Here is a 27,288-nt window from a genome sequence, read left to right as displayed (position 1 = left end):
AGACTGATTTTTTTATTGGATTTGGCTTTGACGAGTACTGACAAACCCTGCAGACACGAATACAAAATGATTGTAAACAAACAGGCCTTGCCAGCAGTCAGGAAAATTCAGAGAAAACACACACACACTAGTCAAAAGACAGATTCAATTCCATATTCCTTCCAACACTAGCAACTGCTTCCCGATTTTCTTTATGCTTTTCTTTGTGCTTTCAGTTCAGCAAAAGTTAGAAAGGACAATACATTTGCAAAGTGTGATACCAAATTGTACAAAACTGATCAGTCCTATGGGGTAAGAGGGAAGATGATCATTTTACAAAAGACTGTAAGATCACCAGCATTAATTTAAATTATTTCCTTTTCTGGACTTCCAAGTCCCCCTGGCAACTTTAGCTAGGAAAATAACATGCATCCAATAGAAAACTGGTATTCTAAAGACACTTTCCTTATGTGATACATTCTTGGAGTGTATGGAATGAGAATTTTTAAAAATTGTATTTTTTCTTTCTTTGTTGCCAAAATTTAGGCTTTAGAAATAAGCCACAGTAAACCTACTGAGCTTACCCACAAAATGGAGTAAGTCAGGACAGATTCAGAGAAGGACAGATGGAATCCAAGACACACTGTCACTCCTGGGCTCCAGTCCTCAGGCAGGACGTCCCCAGGACGCCCCACTGGGGCCTCAGGAGCGACAGATGACATATCAGAGCGAGGAAGAAAGCCCCCGCCCTCAATTGCAGGACAAGCGAGCCATTTTTGCCGTTGGATGTCTTGCTAAGACATCTTAACATCGTTGGATTATACGGCCCATTTGGCTATATGACCCATCTTGAACGCTGAAATAAAAATTGTTAGAAAAATAATTTGACCAAGGATAACGAAACATTTTTTTTAAAAACAAAAAGTTAAAAATATCTGAGTATTCAGATCTAACCTTTTCACACTATCAGTTTTGGTTTCGATGGATTATATCAAAGGCAGCACACTAAAAACCATGCAACCACCACAAGGTTACAATGACTATTTAACAGCATGATGTTAATGATTTCTTTTCTCGTGGCCTGATTATGATAAAGCTTTATTAGAGAGCGGGCAAAGAACAAAGTTCACACGTCCTCCTTCTCACCAGGGCCCCCGCAGGCCAGCCCACCTGACCTGCAAGTTGTCAGCTGTGGTCTCTGCAGAGGACCCCACCCTGATCACGTGATCGAGGAAACCAAAGTCACATCAGCCCTGAAACCCCAGTGAGGCCCTGTCACCCCAAGTCGTAGCTGGGACCACCAAGGCAACGCTGGGGTCCTCTGCTGGGGAGTAGCGAAGGGGGCTGGCTTGGGTTGTGGTGAGAAACTGGGGCTCCTGCACAGGGGGAGGGAGAAGGCCCAAGGTGCCCTGAGCCAAGAGCTGAAACTATGTTCCCCGCAAATTCTGCACCACCTCCTTAGGGCTGTAAGCTCCAGACAGAGCCGGGAGGGGCCCCAGGGGCTTCTCTAAGGTTTCTGGGTCTGTGTCCCACCTGCTACTCAGGCTCGAGGGACAGACACAGCTTCCTAAGACAGATCAAACGCCTAGCCAGCACTGCTCTAAGCTGCATTTCTGTTTTTCCAACTGAAGTCTGAGCGCCTTCCACCTCTGATTGCTGTAATTAACTAAAATTAGAGCTTTATAAAGATCTGTAAGTGCAAGCTTCAACATTTGAAAAAAGGTAGCTATGAACAAATAAATAAGCACAGACAATTCTTAAAGGCTGCTTCTTTTGCCTTCCAGCAGGAACCCAGGTTTCAGACACGGCGGCCATGCCTCTGAAGACGTGAGTTGGGACTGAAGATGGGGAAGCTGCTCTTGGGGCTGCCAGCCAGGGAGGGTGTCGGCTCACACAGCACGAGGACCCGGGCGCCCAGGGAGGACACCCTAGGCTGGCCCAGAGGTAGGAAACCAGGGAGGAGACCAGGCCAAGGTAGAGGGAAGGAAGTGCCTGACCCCCCGAGGGCAGAGGCTCTTCTCTCCAACCCTGGTGCCCCCAACTCGCAGGGTCACCCCCGCTGAGCACGCACTGAGAGTGCGTAGAAAAAGCGCGGTATTGCTGATGTGGTTACAAGTCACCTCTACCCCAAACTGCCAAACACCCCCAGAACACGGGAACAAAGCCCTACATGCTTTGAAAAAGAAGAAAGACAGACTGTTAGACCCAAGACCGCCAGAAAACCAGCCTCGCTTGGCAGTTCCACATGCGCAGGGCGGGGCTGGCAAGGAACGGAGCCCCGGGATGCCACCGCGCGCGGCATCAGTGCAAGGGCACCGGGCAGCGTGCTCTCAGCCCACGGGCCTCGCCGCCACGGCGGGGGGCCCTGAGGTCGCCCACAGCTGGGAACACCCGGGGAGTGGAGAGCTCGAGCACGGACGTCTGCAGCAGAAGCTCATCCCAGACGCCCGCGGCCCCGCGGCTCACCCAGAACCTCGTACACTCAACTCACAGGAATCTATAAAACAATAAAAAGGCCCCACCTTTTAAACGTTATAATTTATAGAATACTCTGTGCAAAAGCAGTCTCTGAAAGGACTGACTACCCTAGAAGAAGTCTATAGCCGTCGGCCTCCCCTTTGGCACGCTGGTCAGCGGCTTCTTGGCCCCCAGGGGCGTGCTGGCCGGCGAGCTGCTGGGGGTCTTCAGCACTCCGTGGCGGGGTCTCTGCTCAGGGTTGAAGGCCACCCGGGAGGGGCCCGTGGGACTGACCAAGATGCTCTTGTCCGTCTTCTTGAATTCTGCCCCGGATGAAAGCAAGGCCACAGGTTAACAGGGTCCGCACGCCTCCTCTCTCCTGCCGATCCGCCCACCTCGGTGCTGCCGGCAGCGCAGGCTCCCGCAGGCCCCGAGCCGTGAGCTCACTCCCGGGCAGGGCGGTGCCCTTGCCAGGCCCGCAGAGAGGGCCCGAGAGCCCGGGAGGAGATGGAGTCACCAGGGGGGCTCCTTCCCTCGGGCTTTAATCCTCCACGGAAAACGCCCTGAGGCCGCCTGCATGGACGTGGGGGAGCGCCAGGCGGGCCAGGTCGCGGGGGGTGGTTACGGAACATGGGCACTCGGTGAACCCCCAGTTTGGGTCTGGGATGAACCCCAGGTTTAGACAGTTGAAGGAGGAGCCTTTCCTTCTTGGATTTGTTCCCCCCATTTTCTCCAGCGCTGAAGGTGAGAGCGTCTCAGGTCCTCTCCAGACAGCCCCTCCCTTCTGCACGCGTGCGTATGTGTGCACACACACACACACGCGCACGTGCGCGCACACACAGTTTACTTGCGGTCCTTAAAAACAGGACCTAAACTCATTATGTACTTGTAAAAACCTTAGTTTCCTCCTTTGAAAGACAAAGCAAAGCAAGTGAATCACACCCGTATTGAAAGCGGTAAGACAAGCGTGCCCCTCTTCCCCTCTCCCCCGGGGCAGGCAGCCTGCAGACCTTCGCGGAGGCAGGACAGACCGCCAGACCGCGGGCTGACAGGGCTTCTGCATCAGGGCAGGCAGGCCTGGAAGCCGAGGCCCTCCCGCCGCCCCGTGAGCAGCCCAGCCGGGGGCTGCCCGCTGACCCAGCAACGGGCCCAGGCCCTCCCCGCCCCGCAGAGCGGACGCCGACTCACCCGCCGTCGTGTTCCTGCTCAGCCCGAACGTCACCTTTTTGGAGCTGGATGGCGTCCCGTGTGGCTGCGGAAGAAAACGACACCGAGAGGAGTAAAGGATAGCGGCTGAGCCGCCCCGAGAGCCCATGGGGCCGCCTCGCAGGCCCAACACTGGCGGGCCAGCCCCGCTCTGCAGTAACCGCCTGTCACTGGGGCTCCGGGGAGGAGAGCAGAGCAAAATTACGGTGCTTGAAACCTCCCGGGAACGAGAGAAAGCTCACCATTAACTCCATCCACCTCGTCCCAGAGCCCCGCTGTGACCGTGTAAGGGGAGCGATGGGCCCGCTCCTGTCATGGCACCTGACTTCTGGGGGCAATGGACGGGCACTTCCCAACTTCTTGTGCAGGCGGACTCCAAGCGGATTGGATCTTCTAACAATTCATCAAAATTAAATAACTGCTTCCTATCTGCCAAATTCCTAGAAGCATCCCCCTTCTGCGTTATGAAACACTTAAATCCTTCTCAGAATTCTAAATTTGTGTGAATCCCATAATTCTACTTTATACCATTTTTGCTTTAATATCAACATTTTAAGAGAGGGACTTGGATTGTGTGAGCCTTGAGTCATTGAACTAATATCCCTAAAATACCTTAAAATAAACACAGGCAGGGGCTTCCCTGGTGGCGCAGTGGTTGAGAATCTGCCTGCCAATGCAGGGGACAGGGGTTCGAGCCCTGGTCTGGGAAGATCCCACATGCCGCAGAGCAACTAGGCCCGTGCGCCACAACTACTGAGTCTGCGTGTCTGGAGCCTGTGCTCCGCAACAAGAGAGGCCGCGGTAGTGAGAGGCCCGCGCACCGCGATGAAGAGTGGCCCCCGCTCGCCGCAACTAGAGAAAGCCCTCGCACAGAAACGAAGACCCAACACAGCCAAAAATAAATAAATTAATTAATTAAAAAAAAAAGAAGAACCTCTGCTTTAAAAAAATAAAAAAAAAATAAACACAGGCAGTGGTCACCCTGCTGGTTCGAGTGGATGCTATTTAAATGTGAACTTGCCGGGGTGTCCCCAGCAGGGCCAGCTCGGACCGCCCACCACAACGGCTCCGCCAGGACCTCTGTATCCTGGGGGTGGGCCGGACACACGCCCAGCGGCCCGGCCTGGGCATTGGCACGGCTGGCCCTGCCTTCCTGAGCCCTGAAACAGGGACCGCCCTCTCCCACCGCCACGACTCGCTCTGACCACTCCCCTCGTGTCCCAGGCGGATCTGCAGACCCAGACTCCCCAGAGCTTCCGTCCTCCCCCTCGCTGCCTAGTCCCGCGACTTCCCGGACATGGAACCCCAGGCCCGCCGACGCGGAACGGTGTCACTGACCGCACCTCAAGCTCCCCGCTGAGCCCTGGGGCTGTCCGGGGCCGGAATGGCTGCCTGAACAAGGCCGGCACGCCGCGGGAAGCAGCAGAGGCCGGAAGCGGGGCCCCTGTCCGTGCCTCGGGTGGCCGTGGTGGGCCGGGGGGCAGAGGGACAGCGGGGCGGCGGGGCGGGTACCTGCAGCCTGGGGCCTGGCAAGGTGGCGGCCCCGCTGCCCTTGGCCTTCCTGAAGAACAGGGGCTTCGGGGAGGAGGCTGCGTCAAACTTCACGAAGTCCTTCTGGGTCCTCAGCTGCTTCTTCAAAGGGCTGAGCGCCCCACTGCTCCCCTGCGTGCAGAGGGCGAGATGCGGGTCACGCCACCCGTGAATGCGGGAAGCGAGCAGACACAACGTGGGACCTGCTTACCAGCTCACCCCAAGCCCCCCGTTTCCTGTTTCAGGTGTGCAAACACCTCGCTTCCTGAGCAGACGCCACACACACACGAATGCCCGCCTCCCCACGCTGGCACCATGCCGACGGCTAGAGGTCTACCTTCTCAGCCACGAGAACCCATTTTTACCCATCTTCAAACTTATGCCCACGTTCTGAAGATTTCTGCCTTTCAGACACCATCTACTAAGCGGTAATTCACTCTCTCATTTCTGATCAGACATCGCTGCCCACGGAAAGCTTGGCACGGGAGGGAGTGTGAGGCTACCAGGTTCTGTGGGTCCGTGACAGGCAGACACAGAATGTCCCCTGGATGTTTTACACTGACAACCCCACGGCGGCCCCGCTCTATTCCTGGGGTCTCAGAGGTCTGGGAAGCCCAAGGCAGCCCACTGGTGGTTTTGGCAAGTCCGTGGTGTTCCTGGCCAGGACCCACGGTGTCGCAGACATGGACGAGACACGCCGCCCCTTGGGGAGGAAAACCTCCCTCGACCCTGTGACTTATTTAGCAGCCACTCCAATCCTCTCCGAGGGCTACTGGGGGCCAGAGAAACGAGACTCGGAGAAGGAAATTCCTCTGATATTCTTAGTGAAGAAAGAGCATCAGTGACTAGTGGGTGAAGGGCAGAGGCTGCAGAGCCCAGAGAAGGTGACACAGGTGACCTGGCAGTCAGCGAAGGCCTGAGGTGAGAACAGACTTCCTGAATCCGAGCTGAGTGCCCTGCTGCCCTGGCTCAGACCGACTACAGACCCACTTCGGGATCCTGCACTCTGAGGCCTGAAAGCAGCGTTTAACCCCGTCCACACAAGCTCCGTAGACAAGGGCCTTGATGTCGTAACTGCTGCAAAGCAGGAGATGCAGAAACACGCGCTGGGCAGGGGTCAGCTAGCTTGTTCTGGAAAGGGCCAGGGAGTAAACGATTCTGGCTCTGCAGGCCGTGAGGTCTCCGTCACACTCCTCAGCTCTGCCGTGAGACGCAGAAGCAGCCAGGCCGGCACGGGCGCCGCTGGCGGGCTGTGTGCTAGAGAGACGACGTCTGCCAACCACTGGCACAGACGCACTGCACGTCCAGAGAGGAGGGTGCGAGACGCAGACCTAGAGCCCAGGTCCCCGTCTATAGGTGGCTCTAGAGATCCAAGTGGACAAGAAGTTTTTTCATTCAAAACATCAGTGAGATAAGAGAATTTGGGGCTTCTGCCTTTGCCAAAGGAGCCCAGGGCTGGCCATGAGTTGAAGAAGAAAAATGAGATCAGCGTGTGATGGAGACACACACCTGCCTGTTTATCTGCTAGGACTGGCCACTGGGACAGTTCCCCAGCCTGAGGCTGGCCCCGCCCTGGCCTCTGCGTAGCCGGAGGGGTGGGGGCTGGGGGGGAAGCAGAGGAAGCCACCGAGGTGGGTCACTGCTTGCTCCTTGGCAGAGGCTGTCCGGAGCCATGACCGCTCCCCGGGCCAGGGGCTGGCTGTCCCCTGCCCTGCCCATCCATGCGGCTGAGGAGGTAGGGCGCTGACACTCCTGCCGGGGAGCTCCAGCCCCCCCGCCCTGGGCGCAGCCGCCTTACCAGAGCCTGGACGAGCTTGACCCCTCTGTGCTCTGCCAACTTTGACATCTCTTTCATTTTCTTCCTTTTTTTCAAAATGGCAGCTTTCTGAGCAGACGGGTCATAGAGGTCAAGGCCGCCGGGCTCCCCCCTCCTTTTCTTCAGTTTCCCGCCCTGGGGCGGGATGGCAGGGCAGTCCCCTCTGTCTGCTGGGCTCGCTGGAGGGCCCTCCCTCCGGGGCAGGGGCCAGGCCGGTGTGGGCGGGCCGCTGCCGTTGACCAGGAGGGCCCCGAGCTCCCGCCTCCTCTTCAGGACTGGGGCGCCGCCAGCCGGGGCCGGGGCCGCTCCCTCCGGGCCCTCCACCTGGACCCTCAGGCTCCTCTTCCTCAGTCGTTTCCTCCGGCTGTGCAGGGAGGTGGGCTCCAAGCCGCTCTGCTCCTGGGGGCCGGGCGTGGCCACCGTCCCCAGCTCGGCTGCACCCGCTTCCCGGGCTCTCGCTTCCCGGGCTCTCCCGGGACCGGCCTCCGGCTCCCGGCTGCCGTTCTGCTCCGGACACGTGGCCTCACCACCGGGCCCGAAGTGTTCGGGCCGGAGGTGGTTCTTCTTCTTCTTTTTCCTTTTTCTCTTTGGAATACCGCCAGCGCCCTCCTCCTCTTCGGCAGGAGAGAACTTCGTTCCTAGAGACACAAAACGGTCAGTGAGTGCCCCGGCGCCCAGGCCGCCCTCGCGGGGGGATCCCAGGGCACATCCCCACGGTCTCCCAGCAGGTCCTCCTCCGTGCCCTCGAACCCCACGAGCTTTCTCCCCTGGCCCCATCTCTTCCCTGCGCCAGCTGTGACCGGAAGCCTTCCTGAGGCCAGCTTCGATATAAATGGATCTGAAATAGTGTTCAGACTTCTACTAATTTTCAGGCCCAGACCCAGTAATAAAACAAATGCTCCGAAGGGCAGTGTCCACCCAGCATCTCCACGTCCCCACATCTCCACGTCCCCACCCACTTCCTCCACTAGGGGTCAGTAAATGCCTTTACTCTAGGGAGGCTCAACGTGGTTCCACAGGGAACAGCAAAACACTCGGACAGACCTTCTGTCTCAGCCAGCCCCTCAGAGCGACGGCTTCCGCTCTGCGATGACCCGGGTGGACGGCAAAGGCAGTCCCCGCGCCGCCCCCCTTTCACCCCCGCCCTCGCAGGCTGCGGGCTTGGCGGCTCACCTCTCCCTCTTTCCATGTCCGTTTTCTCCAAAAGTTTGTTCCCTTTCTTCTTATGCCTCCCTTGACTGAGGGTTTGGTCATCTTCATCAGCAGAAGTGTCCTCAGCAAAACTGAGGTGAGAGATACTGCCTGCTGGACACCAAAGCCCCTATTGGTCAGCTTTCTGAGACCGGCACCGCTCTGTCCCCAGGGCCTCCGAGCCACGCCCCTCCCCACATCACGAGGGGAGAGTTTTAACCCTGATTTCTGCCATAAGGCCCCTCTCTACTCCTCCGACCCCAACCCGAAAGCTGGGACACAGGAAGTACAGACTGAAAAACGCTTTGTGGGGACTTCCCTGGTGGCGCAGTGGTTAAGAATCCGCCTGCCAATGAAGGGGACACGGGTTCGAGCCCAGCTCCGGGAAGATCCCACATGCTGCAGAGCAACTAAGCCCGTGCGCCACAACTACTGAGCCTGCGCTCTAGAGCCCGCGAGCCACAACTACTGAAGCCCGCGTGCCTAGAGCCCGTGCTCCGCAACAAGAGAAGCCACCGCAATGAGAAGCCCGTGCACTGCAACGAAGAGTAGCCCCCCCTAGCCGCAGCTAGAGAATAGCCTGCGCGCAGCAACGAAAACCCAATGCAGCCAAAAATAAATAAATAAATAAATTTATATATATATATATATATATAAAAAAAAAAGTTTTGTGGATCTCTCAGAAGAGGCAAGGGACTGCAGACCTGGGGTGACACCCTCCACACCTCAGCCAGGTCTGCAGGGCCCTCCAGTTCTAAGCCTCCCACGTGCACGAGGGACGGGGGCAGCAGACCATCCACTTGGCTCAAATGCAACCAAGCTCACAGGCAGCAGCTTCCCCTGGGGGACGGCTGATCACACAGCAAATGAAAGGGACTCTGAGAGATCAGCTTGTCTTCTTCATGAAGAATCCACCCTGCCCCAGGGGCTCGAGCCCTCGCCCTGGCACCCACAGGGAGAGCCCGCGTCTGGCTCCGCGCTGGTCTCTGGACGGGGAGTGGGCGGCGGGCTGGAAAAGACCCGACGCCGGGTTCCTGCGAGGGCCTCTGCTCAGCTGAGCAGGCTACTTTCTCATGCTTTCAATTCATGTCTCTCAACCCTGTTTTTCAATATTTGGCACAAGCGCCCTCTGTGGGGTCCACGCTTATTGAGAACATCACCAATTATAATCTTCTCATTTTCCTCACCTTCAGAGAGATCTTGGAATCTGAAACAGAAAACAAGAAAGGTTCCTAGAGAAACCCCGTCTTTCTGTCTTCTATAAACATATGCACTAACCTTTTATAATATAAGTGATACTTGTCTTTTCTTAAAGTAAAATCTTTATTGAGATATAATTCACATACCAAACAATTCACCCATTTAAAGCGTACAACTGAATGTTTTATTATCAATATATTTTTACTGAAGTATAGTTGATTTACAACGTTATTAATTTCTGCTATACAGCAAAATGATTCAATTATACACATATATACATTCTTTTTTTACATTCTTTACCGTTATGGTTTATAATACGATACTGAATATAGTTCCCTGCCCTATACAGTAGGGCCTTGTTGTTTTCCATCTTATATATAGAAGCTTAAAGGGTAAGTGACATTTGGAGTTTGTTAACTCAGCTTCCTTCTCTTCCAGAAGGGGAGGTGGAAGAGGAAGGTGGTGTGAGGCAAGGGCAAGAAACAAAGGACAAAACTGCCCTCAAGTGTCATCATATCATCAACGACACAAGGATCTAAAGATTTGTCTTGGCACATACAAGTGAAAGGGAGAAATTAAAATCTTCTTCTTGTTTCTTAAGGCTGAAAAAGCTTACATCTCTACTTACATTCCATTCTCTGCTTTGTTACCAAGGGGAGACAGCCTAGCCGTGTTTTGCTCTACACGACAGCTGCGTTAGAACAAAAGGAGGTGTGGGGCGTGTGCCGTGAGGAGGCGTGTGCCCTGAGGGGGGCGTGTGCCCTGAGGGGGCGTGTCCTGTGAGGATGCGTGTGCCCTGAGGGGGCGTGTCCTGTGAGGATGCATGTGCTGTGAGGGGGCGTGTCCTGTGAGGATGCGTGTGCCGTGAGGGGGCATGTCCTGTGAGGATGCGTGTGCTCTGAGGGGGCGTGTGCCGTGAGGGGGGCATGTCCTGTGAGGATGCGTGTGCCGTGAGGGGGCGTGTCCTGTGAGGATGCGTGTGCCCTGAGGGGGCGTGTCCTGTGAGGATGCGTGTGCCGTGAGGGGGCGTGTCCTGTGAGGATGCGTGTGCCGTGAGGGGGCGTGTGCCGTGAGGGGGCGTGTGCGTGTGGGGGGCGCGTGCGCCGCACGGCAGCGCCGGGGAGCAGACAGGCCCGCGTCCAGCTGCGTCTGGCGGCTGCGAGCCCGGGCCATCGGTCGCCTCCCGTGCCCCAGCTAACTCATCTGTTAAATGGGGCTGTGACAGAAGCTGGCCTGGGGCGCTCTCCTGAACATGAAACGATTTACGTGCAGTGCTCAGAACAGGGTCGGCTCACAGAGTGTGTGATCAAGGTCAGCTGTTACCTGTCATCAGTCACAAGCCCCGGGGCTGCACGGTGAACTACCTGAATGGTTGTAATGGTGTCACCACCACACTTCTGGCAGACAAACTGGGAGCTGGGGGGTGGGGAGGGGGAAATAGCTGAACCGCTACCCCAACCACACTGCAATTTCTTGATTAGTAGACTTTACACATTCTCCACAGGCTTCCTTCTACATCGTCACAAAACAGCTAAGAGGTGGGTTTAGCCGCCTCCGCAGAATGAACCTGAGGGGCAGGGGCGGCTGTGTTCACAGACTCTTTCAGCGTATGGGCACTGCAAGGCTATGAGTGATAACATTAAAGGGCCCAGAAGAAAGCTAAGCACGGGGACAGCTCATCTCACGCCAAGAAACCAAAGCGCTGGACTTGAACACGAACGAAGATCAGGTGAAACCTTCTTCCCCGATCACTTACTTTTTGATGAGCTTGGAGAGACGTTTCCTGTTGAAGGGAGGGATGTTTTTCCTGTTGGTTATTTCCAGGAGTCGGTCAGCAACTGCCTTGTAGTCAAACTACGTGAGAAGAAAAACTGAACATCAGCCCGAAGCACAACGCTGCCTGGCTTGGAAGTCACATCAACTAGAGACAGGAAACCCAGAGCTCGGGATTCTGGAAGCATCCCCCAACAGGATGGTGCGCACAGCATGCCTAAGGCCTGCCAGCCAGAAGCCTAAGCACTGCCTTTGAAAACTTCCTTCTATTTGTTCTCAGAAGAAGCTACTCTTTATTTGTTCTATTTCTTCTTCCTGAAAATTTAGTTGGGTATGCTGTTCTGTAAATTTAATCTAGATGTTCAATTTGTACTTGGTAACGTAGTAAACCTCCTTTATTTGAAAAGTACCATTGGGCTCGCTTTGTTGTATGGAACAGAACAGATCTTCGTAATTCAGGCCAGAACGAAGACTGACATCTTTCAAATTGCCATCGTACTTAAATCTCTTTGTCTCCAGTAAGCTCATTACAAGAAAGGCGACACCAGTGACTGAGGGATTAAAAAAAAAACCTTACGCATTAGGCATGTGGTTTAATCAGCTCTGACCCCAATTCCCCAGCAGCCAGGGGGCTCCACAGCAAACCTATATTCTACAAAAAGCAACACCTGCTACCAACCTGGAGAAGCAGCCCGGCGTCCTCCACGCTTCCGCCGCCGTCCCGTCCGCCTTCCTCACCGACTTCCTCTTTTCTGGAGTGATATCTGCCCAGTGCTATCAAGGAACACATCCACAGACACAACTCAAATACATGGCCATGGCTACCCCCAAAAGAGCCACCTACCGTCCAATTAGGTGCCTCTTAGTGAAAAACAACATTTCTTTTTCTTTTCTTTAAAAAGAAAAAGTTATTTATTTATTTGGCTGCGCCAGGTCTTAGTTGAGGCACTTGGGATCTAGTTCCCCGACCAGGGATGGAACCTGGGCCCCCTGCATTGGGAGCTCGGAGTCTTATCCACTGGACCACCAGGGAAGTCCCAAAAAGGACATTTCTTTACAGACAAAACCCTGCAAGTACATTTATAATCTCCCAAAGATGTTTTGGTTTTTTAGTCCTGGGACATAAAAAAAAAAAAAAAAAAAAAAACCTGGGAGAAATCACACATTTTGCCTTTTAATTACATCGTAGACAAAACCCCACTGTGGAGTGCAGTGGAGGTGGACGGGAAACCTGTGGGCCGGGGCTCAGGCCAGTGGGAGGAGGACAGACAGGGTCTGTCGCTAGTCTCAGGAAAGCTGAGGCTGTGGTGAGCTCTCTACAGTAGGACACTGACTCTCAGGGGGCCGCCTCAGGAAACACAACAGGCTGATGTTTACGTGACTCTGGCATTTAAGAAATAATCGAAAGAGCATTAAAGCCCATGGAGAAGCAGAGAGAAATTACTACTGAAATCACACAAGCTCTCAAAGGTGTCCCGTCTCTGGAATCCTATCAGCTCCTGATTGGTGTGGCCTCAGGGCAGAGCCCGGAGAAGACTGGGTGAAGACTGGGCGGGTCCCACAAGCGGCTGATGAAAAACCTGGGGGGGAATCTTGGGAAGCGCTCAGCGAAGAGGGGGAACGGCTCTAGTTCAGACACAGACGTGGCGGAAGGGGCGGGCCACAGCCAAGTCAAAATGTGCTCAAGGCCATTCAGTGAGTTGTCTCTCGTGCTGAACTTACAATTAGAATATTTTATCTTTTCTTTTTTAAAGATTTGTCTTTTCCTGACTAAAGAATATATGATCATTGAAGAAAACTTAGAAAAAACAGACAAAAGTACAAAGAAAATAGAAATCACCCACAATTTTGCCACGCAGGGCTAGCTCTTACCACCTTGGTGCATATCCTTCCAGATACATACATATGTGTTTATATGCATATGTTTAAATATACAAATCAGGCACCTTCTACACAGTTTTTTGGTCCTGCTATAAAAAAATTTAAAAATTATATTTTCTCTATTAGTTTTTGAAAACTTTCCTTTTCAATGGCTCTAGAACATTTCAAAAGCACGGGTACAACCTGAACTAGCCCTTTACCTGACACTGTGGCACCAAGATGCTGAAAACCACCGTGAGCTCTGATGAGGCTGCATTTTAAATGCCCCGCGCAATTCCCACGGATACAAACGGCGCTGAGAACAGGGTCCATCCACAGTGCTTATTTATACACCCGAAGGAAAAGAACCCTGGAGGAACTCGGAGACAGAAAGGAGGGCCGCACAAACAAGCACGCGTTCCCAATGCAACAGTAAATCAGGTCTCCCGTCAGGGACCCTCTTACAGACACAAGGCCACATTAGGATTTTTAAACACATCAAAAAAGCCAAAGGAATTCCCTGGCAGCCAAGTGGTTAAGACTGGTTAAGACTCGGTGGTTTCACTGCCGAGGGCCTGGGTTCAATCCTGTTCGGGGAACGAAGATCCCACAAGCCTTGCAACGCAGCCAAAAAAAAAAAAAGCCGAAACAACAAAAACACACAAAACCCGAAGCAACGGCAACGAAAATGACAAAACCCTCGAAGAAAGCCCTGCGACCCTGGGAACTGCAGAACTGTGCATGAGCCCCAGTGTAACCAGGGGCCCTGGACCCCACAAGTGTCTAAACACAGCCCTACTTCCTTTCTCAGGTGGCGGCCAAGGCAGAGGCACCTCTGATGAATTCCAGGGTGTAGTCAGTGAGCTGGCAACAAATGTATTAAAAAGTGTTCCTTCGAGTGAACTTTACCTAAGAAAGACTCTTCAAGTAAATTCTGTTACCTGTTTTCTTTCTCCTGATTGCTTTTCTCCACGTCATCTCCTTTCCAGACGTCTCTTCCTCAGAGAGGTCACTGTCACTCACTTTGGTTTTCTGTTCCTCGACCGTCTCTTCAGGTGCAAAAGGAGACTGATCTACAATGACTTCAAAAACACCCCTAGCTATAGTCTGTACCAGAGTCTGGCTGAGGGCGGAAGCACAGCAGAGAGAGTGTGGTTAACAGTCGGCCTGGACTTGGTTCCCTAAAGGAGCACAGAGGGCCGGGAGGTGGAGGAAGTCACCGCACACCCCGTCCAGCCCCCCCGGGACCCGCTGGGACCAGCGGCCGGCACCCGCGTTTCTAACCACACCCCCACGCCAACCAGCTGCAGCCGCCAGGGGCCAGCTCGGCGCCGTGTGCCGAGGCGGAGGGCCCGGGGGTGGGAGGAAGCCCGGGCGATGGGAGGGCGAGGTCCCCAGAGCCGCTGGGGGCCCCAGCCATGACTCAGAGCTTCCTTCCAACGCCGCGCAGCTGTTCTTAGCTTTGGAGGGCCTGTGCGCCATGCTGCACCTACAATTTTACCACCACCTCCCATAATGAAGCACCAACCGAAGCAGTAAAAACACACGTGGACTACTTACTCCTTAGTCTTGGCGGCCACCTTGCAGAATGGGTCAATAAACTTGAGGTTCTGATCGGCCAGCAGCTGTAATTTAGAAAGAGGAAAAACAATGAGGGGGAGAAAAAGAGCCTTTCTCCTTTCTGATGTGTCCTTGAGAAAGGAACCATTCGCGTTTCTCACACAGACTGAATCAGACCCACACGTGTCTCACAACACCTGAAACACACTCCGCTGAAGGTCATGGCCGCCATCCAGCCACCTGGGCATCTCGGCACAGTGACCACAGAAGACTGCCCCTCCCAGCGTTCCCAACACATACTCCCTCCTCCACGGAGAAGTCCTACTCAGACACTCCCAGACACTGAGGTGAAGGAATTAAAAAACAAATGTTCACCACAGAACACTCGTGAAAGAAGAGAGTAAACCACTGCTCCTAATCCCAAATTCAGATAATCACCGGCATGCTAAAAATTGTGTATTTCCTTTCTAGCCCTGTCTGTTCACAGATGAATATATACTGAAAAAGCCACGCCATTTGCCCAGCTTTGTCTGTGGCCTTTTTTCCCTACTGCTTTTTATTTTTATTTTTTGGCTGCACCTCATGGCTTGCGGGATCTTAGCTCCCCAACCAGGGATGGAACCCCTGCTCCCTGCAGTTGGAAACGCCAAGTCCTAACCACTGGACCGCCAGGGATGTCTCCCTACTGATTTTTAAAAAATAATTAATTTATTTATTTTTGGCCGCGTTGGGTCTTTGTTGCTGTGCGCGGGCTTTCTCTAGTTGCGGTAAGCGGGGGCCACTCTTCGCTGCGGTGCACAGGCTTCTCATTGCGGTGGCTTCTCTTGTTGCGGAGCACGGGCTCTAGGCGCGCGGGCTTCAGTAGTTGTGGCTCGCGGGCTCTAGAGCACAGGCTCAGCAGTCGTGGTGCACGAGCTTAGTTGCTCCGCGGCATGTGGGATCTTCCCAGACCAGGGCTCAAACCCGTGTCCCCTGCATTGGCAGGCGGATCCTTAACCACTGCGCCACCAGGGAAGTCCCCCCTCAATGCTTTTTAAAAACTCAACATCACGAGCATTTCCTCATGTTACAGAATCCTTCGTTGGACTGCATAAGCTGTTTTCAATTCTGTTTTATAAGACTGCCATGTACACCCTTACTGCATAAATCTTTATCCACATGACCCATCACCTGCTTAGGACACATTCCTAGATGGGGGAAGAACTACGTCAAAAGAAAGGCTGACCCATCCGTGCTGCTACTGTGGCTGGTAACCCTGAGCGCCAGCAAAAAGCATTTTCACCCCCAGCTCACAGAACATTCAGAGCAGGGCCAAGGCCCTGCCTGTTCGGGGGAGCTGTGGCCACATTACACTGCTGCAGGGTGTCTGCCCACTTCTTACCTCTTTCCCTCCCACCTTGGACAGTTCATCCAGATAAATATCAATGAAGTGGAATTTCACTCCGTTCGGAGACTGACTCTCAGGATGTAGGATCTCCTTCATCAAGACGTCTAGGAAAAGCTTGATTCGGCTAAAGGAAACAACACACACGGTTCTGTTAACCCCAGCTGCCAACATCCTCTCTTCCCCCAGAGAAACTGGCAACACTCTCATGCCCCCCTGCTTAACAAGCAACGCGAGGCGGAAAAAGTTTGACAACCACTGAAAGGAGTATAAAATGCTAACTGTCACGTGTGCTCAGCTCTGCTGGATTTGAAGTTCTCCACGCGTAAGGATGTTTTGCTCTTGGTACGCAGAGTGGAAGGCGTGGATCAGGCGATTCAAACTTGTTAATTGAAACACCTGAAACCACACTAGTGCCTTAAAAGTTTTAAGGCCCCCAAACGCTAACCCAAATAGTTTACCAACCTTTCCTCCCAGCCGTTTCGCTTCAGAACTTCAAAGGACTGCCTCAGGACCAGACGGATCAGCTATAAAGACAGACAACTTTTGTTACAAAGAAAGGGAAAGCGAGAAATACCCATCAGCTGAGCGGAGTGACTGGTATGGCCTGCATCCCCCAAGTGAAAAAGCTTCTGCAATAATCATATTTAGCTTCTAGAACAAAAACTGCTCACTAAGGATCCCCAAACTCATCCCCAACAGCTGAAAGAGACAAAACAGACGGCTCTGAGCACATCTTCCAACGCTCTCCGCTGGTCACCTCACCGTGCACCGCACCAACCAACCCTGGCACAGTCCACCAGCTGCTGCCCGCCCCCGGCCCCGAGAAAAGGGGCTGTGGCCGGGCCCTCACCATGTGGTACTTGTCCAGGCGCAGCCCGTCGATGTCTGGCCACTCCCGGTTCACGGTTTGCCAGAAGGTCTGGAGGAACAGGTGCTCTGCAGTGAACAAGAGGCTCTGAACGCTTGGTTTACAGGGTACCATGTTACCACAGAGCAAGAAAGTAACAAAGGGAAACAGACTAGGATTGTTTATTCACTCTTCTCAAGAATTCTCGGGCAGCTAGAAAATCTGGTCAGTAACTAAGTATGCTCAATAACTTCTTTTACATTTAAATAAAAGCATATTTTAATAACAGGAAGGCTGGTAATATCTTAATGTTCAACTCGAATGCTGTCTGGAGAGTGTTTCATTATCCACTGCAAAGCCACGTTTCTGTTAAAAATCAAAAGATTTCCTGAGCCACAGCTACTGGCCCTTTTTCAAAGCCCGTCTCTACCTAACAGTCAATCCAAAGCCATTAATTCTGATGAACACTTGCAGGATCCATGTAGAAACTCGGCTTTTTTTTTTTTTTTCATGTTCAGTGTCAGCTGGGTGAGCTCTAACAAAACATTCTATTCTTCTCTTCTGAGCCATGAAATTAGCACTTTTTCACCCCAAAATAATTTGGTTTTTTTGATTTACTTCTTTTTGCACAATTCTCTCTTGATATATGAAAAGCTACAGTATACTCCACGTGTAGAATTTTGGTCCTTACGAAGTCAGCTGAGACCCTGCTAAAATCCAGAGAACCACTGAGGGTTAATAAGGCCAGTGGATGGCTGTGTTCTGAGGAGGGCTGAGCAAAAGAAGCGAATTCTGCTTTCTCTTCCTCTGTAACTTATCAAAGCCTGAATGTCTCGGAAATAATTAATTCCTCCCTTTGTTTATTCTTTTTGGTCAAGAGGGGTTACTTTACAGCTTGTTACCAGTGACGACCTTAAACGGCTCTAGTCTTAAGGAGGATAAGCCATCCTCTACATCCAGAGGTTACTGCAAACACCAGCATATTCACACACAGCCTCTAAGAGTGCTAAAGTAACTCAGGATTTGGAAACTCTGGAGGACTATTTCTTAAAATATTTTTTTGAAATTTTTGAGATGCCAAATGTGGTGTCCCACAGGACACCTCCTTCGTCACCCTCTCAGTGTGTTTAACACAGCTTCCCCATGGGATGGTTTGTCTCCTGACATTTACACACTAGCAGCCCAGGTTCACGTGAAGCTAGCCCATTGGAAAATGGAAACTTTGAAGGAAGGAGAAGAAACAATATTGACTAGATTTCTTAGGCAAGTTACCAAATCTGATGAACAAGGAAGTTTTGAAAGTCATGAAAATATCAGGACTTACGAGCCTCTGAGTTGTTAACAACATGGATGAGTTGGGAAATAGTGTTCGCTAGCTCCTCCTGCAAAGGTGGGGTTGGGGAAAAACATCGGGGTTATTGCGTGGTACCACTGAGACGACAGCATCACGGCCTGAGGGGAGGGGCGTCTCTAGCTCTTGTTCTCAATGTCACTTCCACTAAGAAGAGTGTATCTGGATATCTGGATTTCACCAAATGTGAAATTCCCAATTTCGACGGACCACTGTGCCAACTCAACATGCCTTTGAGAACTGTCTAAGCCGCACGCTTACGCAAGTCATCTCTAGCTATGCGCTCAAATGACCTACAGAAGAAACACACTAGCTGTCAACAAGTCCTGGCTGTCAAAATACAACTTGAATTGAGATTCCATCCAAACCCCCAAATAATGGAAACACAGGTGCCAACGAGGGGGAGTTGCCGGCAGGCAGACACCGGGACTGTCGCTCCACAAGGCTCCGTGTGGAACCCAGAAGTCCTCTCGTTGGCCTGCTCAGAGACAGGCTGCAGAGGCAGGGCGGTGGGAAAGGTTAAGGGCATCCAATGCCACGTGCAGAGCCCGTCCTGCTGAGCCACACAAGCTCGCTGGGGAGAATTTGGTGTCTCGGTCTATGAAGAAACCTGCCTTGGGGAGTGTCAACAAAATAACTGTTTATGAGTTACAGAAAGAAAGACCAATCCTTGTCGATATTACCTGGACTCAAGTCTTTCTTACGCATTTTGAATGAACTCCCAGACTTGCAAGTGATGTTCCTTTTCATCTGTTTTCTTCCTCCACTAAAGCTGTTGGTTGTTACTTTGAATGTAACTTAAAAATATTTTGCTCCGCTATCCTACTCAAAACATGTTCAGTGGAATAAAGGCAATAAATCAAAGTGAGTCATTACACGGCTTAGGGGAAGTGGCAAAGCCGCATGGTAAAACCCAGCCGAGTAAAACCTACCCACGACGTGTCGGGGGCTGCAAACAGCGTTTCCTAAGGCTGACCCTCTACTGTTGCAAAGGCAGGTCTGCTTTTACACGTCAGAACAAAGCTCTTAAAGAGCCTAAACCATTTTCTCTGATAGTTTTGGTGGCGGGGCTCGGTGTGCTCGGCAGACAGGGGTCCAGGTGAGCACGCACACCGGTGACAAGTCTCCACTGCCTTTGCGGGTGAGGCCGTCAGATCCGGGGCCGCTGCTCACTCTACAAAGACCCTGCCCCCAGCATGGGGGCTGCCCAGTCCCGGGCACCCACTTAGCTGTGGCAGAGGTGGGCCTGGAGCCGGGGTAGCTCACAAGATCTTAGACTAGTGCCATGCTGTTTCTGACCACAAATAATAAAAGATATAACAGAAACTTTAAAATAATATAAATAAAACCTACTGTGGAACCTATGAAACTGTGACAGAGAAATAATCTAATTTATGTGTCTTCTTTGCTCTTTGAAGAGATAATTAACCTCACTGCTTGCATCCCCTTCTACACGGACAAGAGGTCAGAAAGTGAACCCTTGAAGCAATGGTTTTCAGTTTGTTTCCGTACATTAGGGATGGATACAGCATAAAATGGGCAGGTCTCTTATCCACCTGTGCCAAAAATCCAGTCATATGACAAAGGGAACTGTAGATTACCTGTAGAAGGGGTTCGTCCTGCACCCACATGCAATAGAAGAGCCCTTTCCATATTTTTAGAAGTTCTTCTTGGCTGAAACCTCCTAGAGGGTAAAACAGCATAAAAATCTTATTTTAGAGTCCAAACATTTCCTGTCTAAGTTTAGAACTGCCACATAAGCCGTGAAAATAATACTGCATACGTTTTCATTCTTTCACTTGCAAATGTCTTTTTAAATGTGAAGCATACATTTTCTTGCTGTTACAAAACAAACACACATAAATTAGGCAGTTTTATCAGCTATGGGGCAGGGCGGTAGTGGTGGCGTGTTCTTATTATCTGAGGAAAGAAGCAAATGTCATCACAACAAGACATTAACTAATTCAGTGGTCATTTACGAGTTCCCCCAAGTGGCCCTCTGCCTAAAACTAGCACCTCACCCTGCACACCAACATTTTCACTGGTCTTGCAAAGCAAAACCGCAAATCGTACAAAAGATGAAGGATTTGCTTAGGTCCCGTACAACTAGCCCAGGGAAACTGGCAAAGCTTTGGGATATTTTTGCAAAGATGACCTTTTTTTTTTAAATTATTTGCTTTATTTATTTTTTTTAAATTTTATTTATTTATTTATTTATTTATGGCTGTGTTGGGTCTTCGTTTCTGTGCGAGGGCTTTCTCTAGTTGCGGCAAGTGGGGGCCACTCTTCATCGCGGTGCGTGGGGCTCTCACTGTCGCGGCCTCTCTTGTTGCGGAGCACAGGCTCCAGACGCGCAGGCTCAGTAATTGTGGCTCACGGGCCTAGTTGCTCCGCGGCATGTGGGATCTTCCCAGACCAGGGCTCGAACCCGTGTCCCCTGCATTGGCAGGCAGATTCTCAACCACTGCGCCACCAGGGAAGCCCAAAGATGACCTTTTTAAGGATCGGACGTTCGGCTGTACCTTGATCCCCCTCTCTCCTGGTTAGTTTTCATTTACTGGGCAAGCGTGGTCTTGTTTTAAGTGGCATCACCCTGGTCAGCCTTGTTCTCGCTCATTATTCAAGCCCCCCACCTCTGCCTGAACCGCCTATGGCCAAGCCACAAGTTGCACACAGACTTCTGTCTCCTGGGTGGACCCCAGGTGTCACGGAACAATTGCTGAGTAACAATAAGAACCCACAAAATCAGGTAAGTGTAGTGTACACCCTTGCAGTTTCCAAGCCTATGGAGAACAAACAGAATCCTCAAGCCTTGATGACTGTTACAAATGGTCTTTATTAATATTTCACTAGAAATATTACTAGGTACTACGAAGAACCTTTTGGAGGAGCAAAGGATAAACTAGGTGAGTGTAAACAAGTATGTATTTGAAATCAATGTGATTTCAATACTCCAAAGCATAATTAAGTTAAAAGTGATAAAGAGATCCCCTTTGATAGAATGAGGTTTATTTATTTTATTCAGAGTAATGCTTTAGAGCTTTATAGGTGTTGATTTCCAGGTTACTAAAGACCTTTCTCATACCAACAATTTCATTATAGTGCATTTTGATTCTTTGTGATAGGCTCTCACTTCACCAGAAACTACAGTAACGTTGGTTTATTAAAGTGTCTTTCCTTTAGGGGTCGGGCGAATGATGTGCCAACCGGTTTCCTCCCCATCTTGTAATAAATAAGCCACACCCGACTACACAGCTATAGCGTAAGTGATAAGTGCCACCAGAGCAGAGCCAACTGCAGTCACGACCGTAGTAACTTTGTCATAGTCACCTGTGTTTATAACCAATCATGTAAAGACTAATGAATTAGTGGATCTGGGTAAGGATCATCAATGGCTGCCAAAATATTAGGTGAAAAAATATTGAGGAGCGTATGAATGATGAATGGATGAATGATGAATGGATGAGTCAGACCAACAACACCCAAGCCCATTAGATGTCCCATGTGATGCAACAGGAAGAACACAGCGTCACTTGTTAAGTATTCTCTCAAAAACGAAAAAGCTCATCTACACTACTTCAAATCTTAACTATTAATACCAGTTTGCAGGAAATATAGGGGTCAGAGGAACATGTCAAATGAGACCATGGGATGCAGCCAGCAAAACCCCAGATGTCGGAAACTCTATAGGACAAATGACCCAGTTCCTCCACTGAATAAACTGCAAGGGAAAAAAAGGAGGATAAGCCTGCTGGAATTTAAGATATTTGTAGACATATCGACCAAACGCAATGGGTGGTCTTGTCTGGATTCTGATTTGTCATAAAGAATCTATGGAATGATGGGAAAAACTCAACAGATTGGATATTTCATATTAAGGAAAAATGTTCAGAAGGTGTGATAATGGTGCTGTGGTTAGGTTAGAAGGGTCCCTATCTTAGAGATACACGCTGAGGTATCAGGAGATGAAATGAGATGCTGGGGGTTTGCTTCCCAGGAATCTCGTGGGAAGGAGGAAGTGGGCCGATTAGACAACCCGGCCAGGTAACGAATAAATACTGAAGCTAAGTACTGATATTTGAAATTATGTACTTGAAATATTCCTTAATTAAAAGAAGAAAAAAAAGAACTGCATGAGATTATCAAAATGTTATCACGGGCTGTTTTCTTTCTTTTTACTGTTTAGAAAACTCATCATAACGTAACTGGAAAAGCACGACCACTGATGAAACAGGATTTAAATGACACCAGTTCCTGCATGAGGCTTGGGACTGGGCATCCTTGTTTTTGCCAAGCAGCTACATGGTCTCCCCCTCCAGGGCTGCCCCCCTTCAAGGCAGGGCTGGGCAGGGCTCACCTACGTGGCGGGAAGCAGCCAGCTGGGCTTATGCCAAAGCAGCAGGAATCCCCGTGCCCACAGGGCTGGCGCGAGAAAGGACCGGTCACGCCACTGCTGGACAAGATCCTCCTGCTCAGGCCTCAGGAAAGACTCGTGATCTCTCCCGGGAGACCTGAAGAGAAGACACGGTTTGGACCCCGCCACACGGCTGGGAGCCTGTCTGAGAATGGAAGCATCAGGGGGCAGCAGAGTTGTCTGCAGAGAAGCTGGGCTCTGGTGCCATCAGTGGAGCTCCTGCATAAAGCTGTGCTTTGGTTTTTTTTCCCCTGAAAACTAGTGTGGCTTGGATATTCTGTCAAGTTCCAACTGAAAAAGAGTCCTAACCAATAAGAACATTTATGGCAAAAAAGTCATATACTATATCAGAGTACACAATTGAAAGTGGCTTATTCACTGCTTCCCAAACCCAGTCCCCCCCCCCTCCGAGGGACCACTGCTCTCTGCCTGGTGGCATCTTTCCTGTGTGTGTTTACACAACACTCACGTGTGATAGAGAAACGCACAGGCGTGTGTGCTCCAGCTCAGAAGCCTTCTCACTAAACAGAGCACAGTGTGTGTTCACCTCCAGATGGCCCCGCTAAGGGCAGCAGCACGTCAGACCACCTCGAAGTGATCCTGGGAGGCGCTCAAGCATCTCTGGATGACCCACACCTGCACCAGGCAAAGGTGTGCTAGGGTGCACTACAGAGGCCTTTGTGAGGGAAAACAGCACATTTCGACAAAGAAACAGGTGAGAGCAGATCCTGGACAGCGGGCAGGAAAGGGGCTTTCCTTGAAAGCCCCTTTTTACGTGAAAGCATATTCTGACTTTCATCCTACGTGGAGCAACCAAGTACAGCGGAAGCGAAGCACTGGTCAGGCCCCGGTCAGCTCCTTCCTGGCTGTCACTCCTAGAAAGGCCTTGAGCCTCCTGTTCCTCACCTGTGACACGTGTCAGGTTCATGCTTAGGGTCAAAACTAAGTGTACAAATGAGAAGCATGTTGTAAGAGCAAAGCACTACGTGGTGGGCGGGTATCACTGTGATCGTCCCATGTTCTCTACCCATAGCCTAGTAGAGCTCTTCTCCCTTAAAAAACATCTGTTTCCAACATATATATATATATATATATATCCCTCATTTTCACCCAGGAATTTAACTGGTAAAAACAAGGTACCAATCTTTGAAGCATGTAAAGCAAAACAGAGAAATGCTCATCATCTAATTTCCTTCAAGACCCTGAAGATGAAGTACGACATATCTGAAGCAGTTTTGTCCCACAATTACTTTTTGGATTTGTCTTTTTTTCTTGGGGGTTGACTTTCTTAAACTTAATACAACTAAGTTTCTAACAACAATATAGGTTTAGTTGCTCCAGAATGAATGAGGTGAGCATGAAAGTGAGACGTGGATACAGCAAGTCCAACAGCTGCTCTCATCACGAATCAGCCCAGGAGGCAGCTTAGCCGGTAACACGTGACCCCACGCCTGTGTGGAAACAGCCACAGCTCCCCGTTTCTCTAACTACTGAGTTGAGAGACCCCAACCCTGCCAGTATGAAGAAACACTTGTTTCCCCCATAACTGCCATTGGCTCTAAGACACCATCAACTATAAGATGTACTGTTATCTTATGTGCTGCCAAGAGAAAGCAGGAACGCAAACGAAACTGTCACAAGGTTGATTTTAAAATTTATCCCAATTTTGGATGTTAAATGCTTAAACCTGCAGAATAGATAAAAGAGGCAGAGATGCTTGTCTGTTCTGTTCACTGCTGCACTCCCAGTGCCAAGAGTAGTGCACGAAATAATAGTAGCACAGAGGAGGTGCTCCACACGTTTGCTGAATATATGAATGAATAAACAGGGACGAAATGAGCCCTTGTGAATAAAACCATGGTTATTCTACAACTGTGAGTGATCAACAGGAACACTTAAAGTAGCAGAGCAACACTGAGTTGCTTTAAGTTCTACAAAGATTTTCAATTTGTTTTTGAAATCACGAAGCTCTCTGTGTTGCTAACAGACAGCAAGAGTAAAATTTCAGACTGCCTTTACTATGCCGAAGACGACACAGAAAACTTGAGTCTGTCAATGAGATTCACTGTCAGGCCAAGTTATTTCCAAACTTGTGTTTCTATTCTGACGAGCACAGCTGTGGCAGATAGTTTTATTTTGTCCCATCATCACTGTCTAGACATTCACTTTGCAGTTACTTTTTGGAAGGCCCGCTACATTCCCTGCAGTGTGGGCGTGGTGGTGAAAAGGAGTACAGGACAAGTAACTCAGGTGGGATGGGAGCTAACCAGACCAGACCCCGGGCACTGGTACACACCCCCGGCCTCCTCCCTCAGCATCACCTTGGCATTTCGGACCCTGAGCCTGTTCACCAAAGGGGTTTGAGCACCAGGCTCTGTCTGGCTGCCTCAGCCCAAATGTACTGCATCTGGTCCCTCTTCTGTTCCTGTACACAGGAAGGCCCTCGTATGTCTGGGTGTGCGCCCACTTCCGGCTAGGAAAACAGACGGAAGCTTACAGTGTTTTGGGGGGAGAATGGCACATCTACTGATAATACGAAACAGTGTAGCTAAGTGCCACAACAGAGACATACTGGATATCTCCAAATCCTAGAGGAGCAGGGTGAGGTGATAGGTAAGGAATTTAGGGGCAAGCGATGGTGAACTGAATGCTGGGAGTGGATCATCAAGGCTGGGAACCTTTTCTGAGTGAACAGGAGAAGTGAAGGTAGAGGTGATAAATGGTGCACTGTACACCAGGAATCGGTGTGGAGCAGTCACACAGGGGCTGAGGTGGGGAGAAAGAGAGGACAGATCACGGTCCGCAGACCTGGAATTCCAGGAAGGTGGTGATGTGATCCAGCTGTTTTAGGAAGATGAGCCCAGGCTGGTTTGTGGAGCATGGGTTCAAGGGGGGCCCAAATGGAGTTGTCAGATCAGCCAGGAAGTAAGCAAGTGCGTAAGTCTAGATGAGATGGAGGGGCCTTCAGTCAGGGCAGAGTAATTCAGGAGAGGAGACAGGGAAGACCAAAGGACAGTGGATGCAGGCTGCAGGGAGAGGATGAGGAAGAGTAGCCCAGGCCAATGCACGTGTCCAGCTAGAGTCTGAGTGGAGGATGGGAACTGGCATCCAAAATAAAAGAGCACGAGAGACTTCCCCGGCAGTCCAGTGGTTAAGACTCTGCCTTCCAATGCGGGGGCTGTGGGTTTGATCCCTGGTCAGGGAACTAAGATTCCGCATGCCGCGCAGTGTGCCCCCAAATTAAAAAGACCACGGGCAGCAGAGAAGCACCAGAAGAGGAGGTTCTGGAGGGAAGAAAATGAGTCACTTTTGGGCATTCTGAGTTTGAGGACATGCAGGTGGAGACGTCAGGTGAGTAGGGCCTAACTGAGCTGAAAACAGCAAAGGTCTGGGAGAGAAGGTTAAGGTTAGGAACCTCTAGCATATGTATATGGGATAAGAATAAATTAAATCTGTCGGGGAGACCCCTAACAGAATCGAAGTCAGAAAGCTTGGCTTCATTCCTCTTTCTAGCAGACTTCCCACGAAACTGTATTTTCTTTTTCCTGGGTAGTCTTTCGTGATTTCTCGTCAAAATAAAACAAACTAAGGATGTCAGTACAGGGATAAATAATATCAATTCTTTCAAATAGACTCAAAGTATTAATACTAGCAATAAACAAATCAGACTTTATCTCAGTGCAATAAAAACCTCCACTGCGTACAGTAGTTCATGCCTTCAAGGGTTTACAGATCAGGTAACAAAATCCGTCAATGGCACCCCACTGCAGTTAAAATCCAAACCACAAAGCCCCGTGTGACCTGGCAACTGCCTACTTTTTCAACTTCATCTGTTAACACCCTCACCCTCTCTTACTGACCTTCCAGCTCTTCCCTCTCGCCTCCTCTCAGACCTGTTGAACGTCACCCCGAGAGGCCTCCGTGGAACAGCCTGTATAGAGGAACTCTCTCTTTCCTTGGTTTTCGTTTTCTTTACCTCACTTATACAAGCTCTGTTTCAGTTATCTATTCCTCCCTGGATTTCCCGGGACAAGTTCCTCGAGGGTAGGGTTTCTATCTTCTCTCCTGTAACCCTAGCACCTAAAGGTGTTGGTCAAGTGAGGACGTAACTCAATGAAGAGCGCACCAGAAGCAAGCAGGAGAGTCCACTGATCCAACCGGACAGAAAGGGTCTATTCTCAGCTTGCCCACTCGCTGTGACTTTCGGCAGACCACCTAACCCTGTCGGCCGCAGTCCCTCAACCGTAGAACCGGACGAGACCCAGCAGGAAGCGGACACAGAAGCACATGCAGGAGTGCGAATCAGTGCCGCACGCTCCCCCCGCTCCGCCGGCGGCTCCCCCGGCCCGGCCCCCCTCCCCGCACGCCCCGGCCCACCCGGGGCTCCCCAGCCCCGGCCGCCATGTGCGCGGCGGACCGCCGGGAGCCCACCTGTCTCCCTCTGCGTCTTCACGCTGATATACTGGCGCAGCTTCTTCACCGCCCGGTCCCGGATGCCCTTCTCGTGGGACGCCAGCCGCTGAGCGAACTGGATCTCGGCCGGCTGCATGGCGGGGGCCATCGCGCCCGCTGGAGCATCCCCGGCCGCAGCCCGCCGCCGCCGAGCGCCCGCCGCCGTGCTGCCCGGGCCGCGACTGCGCAGAAGGCAGCGGGGCGGGCGGCGGCGCGCGGGTTGATGGCGTCACAAAGGCGCCGGACGCCGCTCGCAGCGCGTTCT

The 27,288-nt window shown here is 51.2% G+C and overlaps 1 protein-coding gene across 2 annotated transcripts; it reads right to left on the bottom strand.

Annotated features, from left to right (window-relative positions):
* RRP1B (ribosomal RNA processing 1B) lies at positions 1 to 27,191 on the bottom strand. Of its 2 annotated transcripts, none has more exons than XM_059921675.1 (16): positions 27,003 to 27,191; positions 19,759 to 19,841; positions 18,131 to 18,188; positions 16,810 to 16,895; positions 16,422 to 16,483; positions 15,954 to 16,083; positions 14,573 to 14,637; positions 13,954 to 14,135; positions 11,832 to 11,926; positions 11,136 to 11,233; positions 9,367 to 9,386; positions 8,162 to 8,293; positions 6,971 to 7,626; positions 5,155 to 5,304; positions 3,625 to 3,688; positions 1 to 2,759 (listed from the first exon to the last, which is right to left on the bottom strand). In XM_059921675.1, the coding sequence occupies exons 1-16, from the start codon at positions 27,130 to 27,132 to the stop codon at positions 2,566 to 2,568; spliced, it is 2,205 nt and encodes a 734-aa protein (XP_059777658.1). In that variant the 5' UTR covers positions 27,133 to 27,191; the 3' UTR covers positions 1 to 2,565. The 2 variants fall into 2 exon arrangements, with proteins under 2 accessions (XP_059777658.1, XP_059777660.1); XM_059921677.1 differs by having other exon boundaries at positions 8,162 to 8,290.
* Positions 27,192 to 27,288: the final 97 nt, after the last annotated feature.

Source organism: Balaenoptera ricei, chromosome 4, assembly GCF_028023285.1.
Source record: "Balaenoptera ricei isolate mBalRic1 chromosome 4, mBalRic1.hap2, whole genome shotgun sequence".
NCBI lineage: Eukaryota > Metazoa > Chordata > Mammalia > Artiodactyla > Balaenopteridae > Balaenoptera > Balaenoptera ricei.
This window is presented reverse-complemented; position numbering and strand designations above follow the sequence as displayed.

What these genes read in the sequence shown, in the direction of transcription:
- RRP1B (XM_059921675.1), bottom strand. Translation starts at nt 27,132, where the DNA reads ATGGCCCCCGCCATGCAGCCGGCCGAGATCCAGTTCGCTCAGCGGCTG. An exon ending in CGAAACGGCTGGGAGGAAAG is followed by an intron (nt 16,084 to 16,421) that starts GTTGGTAAACTA and finishes TGTTTCCTTTAG; the next exon opens with CCGAATCAAGCTTTTCCTAG. An exon ending in AATCAGGAGAAAGAAAACAG is followed by an intron (nt 11,927 to 13,953) that starts GTAACAGAATTT and finishes GTTCCTTGATAG; the next exon opens with CACTGGGCAGATATCACTCC.